The sequence below is a fragment of the Theropithecus gelada genome, chromosome 6 (assembly GCF_003255815.1).
Source record: "Theropithecus gelada isolate Dixy chromosome 6, Tgel_1.0, whole genome shotgun sequence".
NCBI lineage: Eukaryota > Metazoa > Chordata > Mammalia > Primates > Cercopithecidae > Theropithecus > Theropithecus gelada.
This window is the reverse complement of record NC_037673.1, coordinates 143,468,516-143,480,910: the sequence shown is the minus strand read 5'-3', so window position 1 is coordinate 143,480,910 and position 12,395 is coordinate 143,468,516. Positions and strand designations below refer to the sequence as shown.

The following is a 12,395-nucleotide window of genomic DNA, read 5'->3' as shown; positions in this document are numbered from 1 at the left end:
GTTGGTGCCATGTCCTATACGAGACTGTAGGGGAGATAATGTTCAGATCAGGCAACTCAGAGAACACAGTGGCATGAGACAGCCTGAGGGGAGGGGTGAGCGGAAAGCCTTTACTGGAATCTTACCTCCTCCACTTGTTTGCAGTTGACTTTATTTAATGTCCCTGTGTAAACTTCCTCATCTATAAACAGATAAAATAATGACATTTACTTTATTATAGGTTTTTCAGGAGGATTCCATGATATTCTAGGTATAGCACTTAGCAGAGTAACTGGAACCTGGTCACTCAGATGAATGAAGAACTCAGATGAATATAGATTTGGGTTTGCTCTTATTACTACTACCATCACACATCACTTGATGATGGGGAAACATTGTGAGAAGAGCATCATTAGGCAATTTTTGTCATTGTGCAAACATCCTAGAGTGCACTTACACAAACCTAGATGGTACAGCCTATTGCTCCTAGGTTACAACCCCGTACAGTCCTGAATGTCACGGTCCTGAATACTGTGGGCAGTTGTAACGCAATGGATAAGCATTTGTGTATCCAAACATATCGAAATATATAAAAGGTCCAGGAAAAATACAGTATTATAATCTTATGGGGACACCTTCATATTTGCAGTCCACAGTTGACCGAAATGTCATTAAGCACATGACTGCATTATCATCATCTGTTAAAATCAAATCATGTTTCCATGGCTCAGAAGCAAAACAAATAGACAAACAAAACCCTGTTGCCTACCTGCTCTGACTTCCCTTTATAAATTAGGAGATGTTATTTGTCTACTCTTTCTAGGTACTATGAGAGTTACTATAGAAAATTTGGTGGAAAACGTAATTGGCTTTATTGTGCTTTTCCTTCTTTCGTTCTTTTTAATGAGAGCCAAAATCTTCTGTTGTGAGGCACTGGGCTTTATTTCTCCCCCTGCTGCCTGGTAGCAGCTGCTCTAAATGGAGCCGACCCCCATCTTCAAAGTCCTCTTCAGTCTTATCTGTAGCTGCCCACCTCTCTCTTGCTTTAGTCACATGCCAAGAGAGCTGGCTGAATCATCAGTGCAGACTGCCAATCAGAAATATGAATCAACTCACTCTTGACTGCTCTGCAAGGTCTAGGGGATGCAACGAGTGAGAAAGACAACACACTACGTGTTCCCCTAGAGCTTATATTAAAGCAGTGAAACAAATGTTAAATAAACTATTTAAAAAATATGTAGGTAGTTAGTTAAATTAGAAGAGGAAATCTCTGTGAGGATAAATTGCAGGCTATAGTGGGGTAAATGAGAGGGCCAAACCCATTCCTTGGCCATTAATTTGTCTTTCAGCCTCAGCTCAAATGTCACCTCCTCCAAGAAGCCTTCCCTGACCATCAAGCAAAGCAGTCACTCTCTAATCCGTGGTCCACTTTATTTCCTTCATTCTACTTTTCACCACCTAAAATAACCTTGTTGATGTAATGTTTGTTTATTGCCTACCTCTTTCTTTGAGAATATAAGCTCAAAGAGCTAAACCTCAATATGTTATTTACTGCTGTATCCCCAACACCTAGAAGAGTGCCTGGCATTTAATAGCTGCTAAAAAGATTATATTGTATGAATGAATGGATAAATGAATTAACCACAAAGAGGATCCTCTTTCTTTCAGGCCAGAATCTAACAAGTTGTGAATTTCACACACTGGCTAGTGGGTGTAGGAAGTGTGATGGAAATTGTCAGAATTTTCTTTCTTCAGTTCAACTCAATTCAGCTCAGTTCAATCCAGCATGTACTTATCAAACTCCTGTTATGCTTCAGGCAGCAAACTTTGATCTCAGAATTCAGTAGAAAAAAAATCAAATTTTTACCCTCTTGTAACTTAGAGTCTGGCCAGGGTGTCAGATACTAAACAGCAATTATTAAAGAATTCTAAGCAGGGTGTCAGATACTAAACAGCAATTATTAAAGAATTCTAAGCACTTTACTGGATTACCTCATTTAATCCTCACAGCAGCTCATGAGTTGTATATGTTGGGAATGGTTATTATACCCAAAGAAGAGGAGTAGTTTTTTTTTTTTCTTTTTCTTTTCTTTTCTTTTTTTTTTTTTTTTTGAGAGAGAGTCTCACTTACTTTGTCACCAAGGCTGGAGTGCTGTGGTGTGAACATGGCTCACAGCAGCCTCAAACTCCCAGGCTCAAGTGATCCTCCTGCTTCAGCCCCCCAAGTGGCAGGGACTATAGGTGGGTACCACCACACCCAGATAATTTTCTGTATATTTTTTAGAGGTGAGTATTTACCCTGTTGTCCAGGCTGCTCCCAAACTCCTGAGTTCAAGTGATCCAGCCACCTCGGCCTCCCAGAATGCTGGGATTAGAGGGGTGAGCCACCACACCTGGCTGAGAGTAGGTGTTTTATCATCATGTTTACTATGGATTCCTTAGCACTATGTGCAGTGCCTGGCCTAAGCAGGTGCTCAGTAAATATGCTCAATAAGGAACGAGTATTTTAAAAGAGGAACATGGTGTGTGCGAGTCTGTAAGAGGGGGATTTGATCCAGTCTGAGGCATCAAGAAACCTCTCCTTGGAGATGTAGCACTTCATTTAAGATTTGAAGAAGGAGTAGGAATTTGCTTTGCTTTGACTTAAGAGTAAAAACCTGGGCAGACTCATCCTGATTAATATTAAATAAGCTAATTTTTTTTCCTGGGATTTAGTTTCCTTCATAGCAAAATGTAAAACTGTAATGATGAACCTTCCCCCAAAGGAGGTTATAAAAACATACAAAGAGAATTATCAGGGTAACTTTTCTGTAAAACTTGGGCTTCAATGAGGTAGGCAACAAGACTGGAACCAGTGAGAACAGGCAGTTAGGAGACTCCAAGTCCATTGGCCCCAAGGCAGGGGCTCCAGCTGAACTTGGCGGGCAGAAATGATTGTTTCTGCTCTCCCAGGAGGTCAGTCTAAAGAAAAGCTTAGAGCAGCCTAGTCCAGAGCACAGCATTCAAAAAACTCCCAATTAATTGCTTGTTTGCCACTGTCAGAACCTGACATGCAGAAATCATCTGGAGAAATTTCTTGTCTCTGGACTCTGCTCTGCCACACTCAAGGGGCCTTCTCACATGGCACCTAAATGGGTCACCTTTATCTTTCCTTCCTCTGAGGCTCCTGGTTTCCCTTTCAGAGACCTCTTTCTGCTCTTCGGCTCTCCCTCCAGAAACCTCTGCCATTGCTTTAGATCCTCCCTTCTCCTTATAATGACACCATTCCTCTCCTCTCCTGGTGACCCTGCTCTTATCTGTGACGACATTAGATGTATCAGAGACTAATGCCACTTACAGAGTTAATGACTGCTAACTCTTCATTTGCTATGCCTCCCAGTAAGATAATTGCCTTTTAATAGGAGGTGTTTTTTGTTTATTTTTTTATAAATAATGCCTAATGCAAAAACATGGATCTCTAACATTGACCTTTTGGGGCTTTATAATCCCAAAGAATCTTTTCATATCCTCTTCCTGCTGCCATAGCCCATATGTGGCTGTATTAAAACAGTTCATTCATCTGTTTTTTCTGGAATATGCACTTCTTTAGAGCAGCAGTGGTATCTCATATCCTATGTCCCCATCACTCAGCCTGACACATCATCAGGGTGGCAGCAAATTGTTGGATACGTGATTTAGGACAAAGGTATTTGGAAAACTTTCTGTTACCCAAACTTGTCAAGCCAGAGTGTGAAATTAAACATCTTACTCCAGAGGTTCTCAAACTTTCAAGGAAGAATCACTTCTTATCCCCAGGGAATCTGGATCCACTGGCTTGAGGACTGTGAAATCTGCATTCTTCACTAGCTCATCAGGTGATTCCAGTGCGGAAATAGGGGATCTCTTGTGGATGAATTATTATATCCCCTCAGCCTGTTTTCTCTTCTGTAAAATGGGATTGTTGAGAGAATCAAATAGACAAGAAGCACACTGAAGCAGTTCAAATGGTGCAGTGCAAACTACCTGCAGCAGATTCACCTGTCCAAAGAAATTTCAAATTTGTTTTTTCTGCCTCTTGCCCATTCTGCATATGAGTAGATAGGTGCCTAGGCCTTACACTAGATCAATCATTTCAGATTTGAATTGAAAACGTATTTTCAGTTGAGGTCAAGAGGTATTGGCTGGTTCGGAGAGGCCTATTTGGGACTTGAGGTCTAGTCTCTTTTTTTTTTTTTTTTGCTTCTAATGGAGAAGACAGTATTTTGTCTGTTCTGTTTTGTTTTTATTGAGTTCTTTGTGGATAACTATGGCTATAATCCTCAGTGAGTCTTTTTTTCACTCAGGAAGTAATTACTGAGTGCCTACTATTGACTTAGAAAGTATTCACTAAGTGCCTACCATTTAGTTAAGACTGAAATACACAATTAAAGTTGAAGCATGTCTATCTAAAAATTCCATAATGCCTTTGTTTGAATGATCTATTCCAGTTTTATGATAGGCTCAAATCCACTTCATTTGTGCTGTAAAGGACCTTCACACACACATAAAAAGTACAAAATATCTTCCAGAAGCTTTATCCTTATATATTGATTTATCCATTCATCCATTCACTTACTCACCTAATATTTACTATCTACTTTGTGCAGGCACTGGGTGAGGCAGAAGGAATATAAAGATGAATTAGACATTGATCTTCCCCTCAAGAGTTTGAACTTTCATTATTTAGATAAGATAGGTAAGTAAATAAAGTAATATGCCGTAATTAAGGGCTGGTACTACTGTTATAGACAATAGTAATTAAACTTAGGAAGCACTTACAATGTACTAGACGCTGAGCTAAGCCGTTTATATGAACTATCCTATTGTGTCCTCAACAATATCATTTAAGATTCTATTATTATCCTTGTTAGGCCTGTAATGAGGCTAACATATGTTAAGTAAGTTGCCCAAGATCACACAGTAAGTCAATGTCTAAGGCAGGATTAAACCCTGGCTGTCTAACTGCAGCATCACTCCTCTTAAGCACATCCCCTCTTCCACTACTCTTAGGTTGGTGCATGGCACAGAAGCTCAGAGAAGGCTAATAGCAGCAACACTGGTAGCTTATCACGTGCCTGCAATGTGCCAGATCTCTATGCTTATTGTCTCACTTCTTTCAAGAATACATGAGGAAAACCTCGCTATTGTTCCCATTTTATAGATGGAGAAACTGAGGTTTGCAGTGTTAAAGTTTGTTCATTTCTACCTGGCCACCAAGTGAATGCACTGGAATGTAAACTGTCAGGGTCAAATTGAACCCAAAGCCCACACTCCTTCCACTCTCACCCTGCGGGCCAGAGGTTAGATACGAAGTATCTCTTTGGAAGACACTCCTGCATATACTCTTGTGTTGAAATTACTCACGCAAACAAACCAGACCACTTAGGCATTGTTTAAACAGCACCTTACTTAGGATGGCCCTACCTTGCCAAGTCCTGGGTCTAAGGAGGTTATATGATTATTGCAGAACTAAATGGCCCGACTCTGCCAGCAGTTTGTCAGCATGTCATAACAGTCCAAGAGCCAGAGAGGTGGCATACTGGTGGGGGAATGGATTGACATGACCATGGGCTGTTCTGGTACTCTAATGACTTTGTTTTTTCCCTCCTCGGGAGACCAGCACATTTCTCCAATGCTGAGTTAAATATTTTTGTAAGGAAGAGAGCCCATAAAGGCTTAAATATTTTTCCATCAGATTTTCAAGGAACACTTTTATTTTATTTTTAAAAATCTTACTCAGGAAAATGTTGGTTTTCTTTTATGGACATTTAAATCATTTCCTTGTGCCTCTGAATGCAGCATGAAGGACATTTGTCTCTTCCTCTTCATTATATACAATAGTGTCTTTGACAGATTTTATAAACCCCAAACTGAAGCCCTGTGCTTTCTTGCCTTCCAGTGATAGGGTTTCCAAAGTCATTATTATTTCATGGGCCAAAACCAAACCAATTCCCCATCCCAAATTACTTATACCTTGTGGTTGGTCATGTCCTTAAATAATATCAGTCTGTCTGTCTCTGTCTATCTCTGTGTCTCTCTCTCTCTCTCTCATTTGAAATCTCAGAGTTTTGGTAAAGTTGTGTAATCCTTGGATCAACTTAGTTTTTCTATGTTTTTTAATGCCATCAGGGTACATGGATTGATGAAGGGTCAGTTCCTTTGGGTTTAGTCTCTATTCCTGTGTTGTGGCTTTCTATTTGGAGAGTGAATAACTCAGAACTAAGTTATTGCTTCGCTGTTAAGGCTGGCAGGGGAAGAAAGAGGCAGCAGTGGAGCACAGAATCTGTCTGTGTTAGCCCTCTGTCACCGACTACTCAACCCAGCTTTGGGCTTCACCTAAATGATAAATGGTCCTATTGTTTGGGCTTTAGTATTTTAAAAAATAGAACTAAATCTAGATTAAGCAAGGACAGAGACCCATTTCATTGCACTGTACTTTAATATTCCTGAGATCCATGGCATTACGGGTAGCTCCTTTTAACAGCCATCTCTCTCCAGGGCGGAACACTATGCTGTCTTTGTTTCATCTGATCTTTCAGCTAAATAAGAGATGGTCACTTATCCTCACTACTCCCATATCCTGCTGGATTTCTCTTGCGAAAAGAGAAACTCACCACATGGGAAAAGGTAGAGGTTTCAGGCAGAGCATTTCAGCGTGTGTTTACAGGCAGGACTGACTTACTCAGCAAATCCTGCTCGGGGGAGCTTCAGCCAATGAAGAGGCTATATCCCGGCTTGCTTGGGGGCTTCTGAGTTTGAGCTGCATGCAGAAATGTAAGGCAGTGCTTCCTGGCGCTGATGGCAAAATGGGACCCATCGCCAGTTATTCCTCGGGCACCCCAGCTTTGCAAATCTGGGAAAGAACCTACATAAACATATTGGTGATGTAGCCAGCTTAAAAGGCCGAGAGAATCCTTATGGATTCAGGAGACTGTTTTTTTATGTAGATTTTTATTTTTTATTTGGAAGATGAAATGCTTCTCTCGTTACCTGCCTTACATCTTCAGACCTCCGAACACCATCCTTTCTTCCAGCTGCCACACAGAAGGTACAGACCAGAGAGGGAGAGTATCTGGGTGGGTGGGAAAAGTGGGCTGGTGTCTGACTTCCCACAGGTTCTGCTGATGCTGCTTTCTGTAGCTACTAGGTGACTGTCATTCCTGGCAAAAGCTTGTATCCGACAGACTTAGATCTGCTTCTAAAATCAGTCTGTCTTGTACAAGGAAAGGGAAGTGTTTTCTGAAAAGCAGAATAATGTTGCAAAGGTAATCTCAAAGCTGACACAGCTAATTGGAAAATAACTCAGAAATATTTTGCCAATTTTCCTTGTTTCATTTACCATGCAAACAAGTCATTGGAACTCGTGTCAAGGAAAAAAAAATCAGTAGGTGCTGCCACATACATCTTTCCGAGCTCTCTGTTTTGTCACCGTCTGTTTGATAACTTGGTCCATGCCCAAGAAAGCAATTAGCAAAATAGAATTAGCTTAGTACATCACTAGGGACTGTTGATTGTTGGATTGGTTCGCTTGGAGTCTGTACTTGGGTTACAGAGCGGTAAGAACACAGCTGACTTTTGGCACCTACAGGAAATGTGGTTTCTGGGGGTCCTAAGTTAATACTTTAAAGAGAGGGTAGGCTGAGCCTTCTACACCTTCCCCAGTTCCTGTTTTTTTCTGGGGACCTTCTCTGCTGCCTTCTAACCTAGCATGCTATGCATACGTGTATGTGTGCCTTGCAAACATTCTGGCAATTCCCCTTCAACTAAGCACTGCAGAATTCAACATTTCTATAGTCAGAAGCTGGTTATATGCCTTCTATATGTGATTTGCCTGTGTTTTAGATCTGACATATCCTAGAAAAAGAATAATTTCAAGAAAAGCAACTGGCTGGGCATTTTTAAGGCTTAAGGATTGTCCTGCTAGTGGTATTTGATTGAAAAGGGTTGAGGATGGTGAGGTGTTGTGACTCCAACTCATGTCTAGCCACACTGTCTTGGAACTGAGCTGGTGACAAGCTTGTTCTGAAAACCCGCTCTTGTTTTCATCCTCCAAGTAGAATCCTGAGATTGGGCGCTGTGTGTTTAAAATGAAGGAAGCATGTATTATACCATAAGGTAATTTTTTATCAGTACCTTCATGAAAGGGAGTAAACATTTGGGATCACCCTTGAATTGAGACTGAGGGTGATATTTTTCCTAGACATTGATATCTCATAGATTTTTTTTTAAGTTGGATATTTCCCTTTAAAAATGTATTGATGGCAAAAGGAAATGGTTCACTGAGAAATCGTTTCTTCCCTGTGGAGAGAAACTTAGTAAGTCCTTATCCATATTGAGGGGAGGAGAGGAATGAAAGAATGACAGGGACCAAAATCTCCCGGAGAACTTCTCCAATACTAAAGATCTAAAGCCATAGAGAAACTGCTTAGATGACTTTTGTATATCTGATTGGTTCTCTTGTCCTCTCCTGCCTGCTTAGACTTTGAAAATTTAAACTCTTGGTCTACTCAGTTGCTGTCTTGTGTATTAATCAGACGAAACATCCTATATCACATAGAAAAAAAACACTGCAACAACAAGAACTTTTAAAGTTGTTTGTGAAAATTGAATTTCACTGATTTATTTCATTAAAATGGAAACCCCATTTTGCTTATGTCAAAACAATTTCTGCTTCACCCACGATCACCAGATTTCAGGATGGGAGGGTAGAATGGCATGTATTTAAATTTGTTGTAAACCTAATAAAGACAATGGGTAAGGAAAATAGCATTTGTCAAACATTAACATCATGGAGGAGGCTCTGGGACACAGTGGAAAAGACATGAGTTATGTGCCAAGGTGCCAAGCAAGCAGTGCCAGGTCACTTAATTGCACTATGCCCAGTTTTAGCTATAACAAGGATGCTGAGATGAAATGTGACCATTGAATAAAGTTCTTTGTAATGCTCTGCACATGATAGGTGCCGTCTGTTTTTGAGTCCCATGCCCATGCGTTTTCTTAGATATTGAAGTTTGCTTTATTTTTCACATTACCTTAAGCAATGAGTGGTTTCCTCAAACACATCACTGTGTCACCAGAAACTAGTTATACTTACTTAAAGTTTGTCTGGGGAAAAAAATATCAGAATACGCCTGAGGTTGTGTTTGTGTGTGTGTGTGTGTTTATATCATTGGCAATCGTGTCACCCTGTAGTCTATACTAGAAAAAAATATGGCTGTGAACTTCACACTTTATTAATTTGAAAAGGTGCAGAATGAATAATGTGTGAATATCTCTGTGAAAGTCAAATAAATACAAATAACCCAAACAATCTCCTTAAGAGAAACTCTAGAACAAATTTAAGAGTTTCAACAATTTCTGGGCTTCTTAGGGGATAGAACCATCCTAATTAGAAAACTTGGCTTGTCTTCCCAACTTCTCCTTATCATTTTTTTTTTAATTCAGGAAGGCCATAGGCTTTGAATCTTAGCTCTGTTACATGTTAACTGAGAGATACTGAGAAGTTATTTAACGTCTCTGAGTCTTAGTTTCCTCATTTTAAAATATATATAACAATACTCCACAGGATAGTTGCAAAAAAATACATTCAGAATGAAATACCAGGGTGATAATAATAATAGTAATAACCAGCGTTCACTTGTATTTAGTGTATCAAAGGCATTATCTAAGCACATTATATATAGAAACAGATTTGTATATAAGGTAAATCAACAATATATGGTTCAAAACTATTGGTTCCTTTTCCCTTTCCTCCCTCACTCTGAGCCCTCAAGGCTGCTTTTTCATCCATTAGATGGAGATTTGGTTCTGCATGTAGCTGTCAGAATAATTTTTTAAAAATATGATTATCTTACCACCCCACACTCTAAAACACAAAAACTCACATTTAAAACCTCTCTGTGGTTTTGTGGCCTGTGGGATCTGCATATTCTGACCCTGCCTGACTTTCCTGACTGGTGTCAAATATACTCTTATCTTGCCTGACCCCCAGATACACAGGCCTTCTTCGGTTCCTCAACATTCTCCCTCCCACCATAGACTTTTGGGCTGCTTCTCTTTTCCTTCTGCCCCCTTGCCTTGTAAATTCCAACCTTCAACTCTCAGCTCAAGCTCAGAAGCAATCCTGACCCTCAGCTGATCACAGTTCTTTAAGAACTGGATTTCTTACTTCAAAGCACTTACCCTAATTTGTCATTATGGGGAAACCAATGTGACTTGTTAGTGTCTGCCTCCCTGCTGCACTGGAAGCAGGACCCATGTGTAACTGTCATACCTCCAGAACCAGAACAATACCAGGCACATTATAGGTGCTTAGTAAATTTTTGTTGAATGAAAGATGATAAACACCAAGGCTGTTGTATGGATAAATTTCCAAAACCATATGTGAAAAATATTCTGAAAAGCATTCACACCTACATGCACAAAAATTGTTTTTATCATTGTGGCTTGGGGAGCTTTCTGTAACCATACTTTAAGGAAGTGGTTTTATTATAGTGTTCTTTAACTTGAAATAAGAAGATACAAACAGAAGCCAGGGCAACCAAATAGTGCAGATCCATAATCAGGGTTTTGCGAAGAGGCTTGGACTGACTTCCTTCTCTGTGGACCTCATTAACGAAGCACATAACACCTTCCCCTTGGTAGGGGAGGATTCATCCACAGAAGTGGTATCAGAATTGCAGAAACAAAATTCCAATCATAACTATAAAGAAGCCATTCAAGCTGGGTGTGGTGGTGGGCACCTGTAGTCCCAACTACTCAGGAGGCTGAGGCAGGAGAATTACTTGAACCTGGGAGGCAGATGTTGCAGTGAGCTGAGATCACACCAATGCACTCCAGCCTGGGCAATAGAGTGAGACTCCATCTGAAAAAAAAAAAAAAAAAAAGAAACAAAACAGAAAAGAGAGAGTCAGTGAAGTATAAGGAACCTTGCCTGATACTTTCTGGTGGATCTAATTTGGCACCAGGCAATGGAGGGCCTGTTATTGTTATCTAACAAATCAGTAGGGACACTTTCTTTTCCTAAAGGGACAAGGGTAGTGTGACTTGCCACGTGCTTCTTCCTTTCCCAAAATTGTCTTTCTCTCATTTCCATGCTGCAAATCTCTCCCCATACTTGAAAACTCAGCTTGAGTCAAGTCTTTCTAGGAAGATGTCTTCAACAACTCCAAAAATGAAGTTGTTATTATGAGTCACACAAACCACAAGGAGAGTGGAAAGAAGAAATAAGAAGCAGCAGCTTCTGCACCATGGACCCTGTGGACCACTGGCTGTGTGCTAAGGGCTGTGCCTGTGCCATCTCATTTGCTCCTCACAACAGTCTCTCTTATTAAACGCCATTATCTCCATGTATATAGATGAGGAAACTGACTCGGATGCAACCTACTGAGGACCACAGCTAGTGAAGTGGTAGAGCCAAGACTCAAGTCCAAATTCTCTGAATCCCAAATCGGTACTCTTAATCTTTATATCACACTGCACATTTCCTTCTGAGTATGAGAACAGCCTTCAGATTACATTGAAACAGTCTGTTTACATGTCTGTCTCCTGAGTGGCCAGCAGCAACTTGTGCACAGGAATTCTGCGCTACTCATCTTCAGTCTTGGCATCCTGGTTTAGTACAGAGCTTGACTCTGAGTAGATGCTCAAGAAATCCTTCTTAAATGAAGGACTCAATGGGAGAGTGAATAAACAAACTGACCCATATTCTATCAACAATGCTCCTTCAAGGGGAGGACATATCTTAAAGCAAGTATCTTAGTGACACTGGAAGCGTGTTTGCTGGAAGTCCACACACACACACACAGAGGGAAAAATAGCATCATATTTTTCTAATTCTTTGTTATATTATAAATAATAATAATACAAGAATAAGTAAAACATAGAAAGCATACTATTTGCTAGGCACAATTTTACCATGTGTATATCAATGTAGGTATGGATGTGTGTGTGTGTGTGTGTGTGTGTATCCCTAACAATTCTATAAGGTCAACACTGTTATCCTCATTTTATCCATGAGAAAACCAAGTCACAGACAAGTTAAATAACTAGTCTAAGTTGACACAGCTGTTAAATGCAAGGGCTAGGATTAGAACCCATGCAGTCTGGTTCCAGGGTACATGCTAAGAATGGATTCATTACTACTATATTTTATGCCTTTTTCATATTTATGGATTTTTATTTTTCAAGTGTTTGAAATTCTCTTCTCAGTCCCCTTCACATATTTAGAACCAACCCACTCTTCATAGCCCACGTCAAACGCACATCCACCCACAGCTTTCCCTGACTACTCATTTTCTCATCCATCTCTCTCATCTTATAAATGCACACCTACATTTAAAGTCTTTTCCAAGTGCGCACAGCATTTCTCTGTAACATAGAAATAGTAATGCTCAACT

General features: G+C 40.2%; 1 protein-coding gene across 6 annotated transcripts in view; it reads left to right on the top strand.

Moving 5' to 3' along the window:
* Nucleotides 1-12,395, top strand: part of PPP2R2B (protein phosphatase 2 regulatory subunit Bbeta) — a 476,090-nt gene that overhangs the window by 18,288 nt on the left and 445,407 nt on the right. Inside the window, exon 1 of one of the 6 annotated variants that reach the window (XM_025388123.1) lies at nt 6,523-7,045. The exons of 4 other annotated variants lie outside the window; for them this stretch is intronic. In XM_025388123.1, coding sequence (XP_025243908.1) covers nt 6,967-7,045 — 79 coding nt within the window. In that variant the 5' untranslated portion in view covers nt 6,523-6,966. Of the gene's footprint in view, nt 1-6,522; nt 7,046-12,395 lie in introns of those variants that run through there. One more of the 6 variants, XM_025388120.1, reaches the window with a different exon arrangement.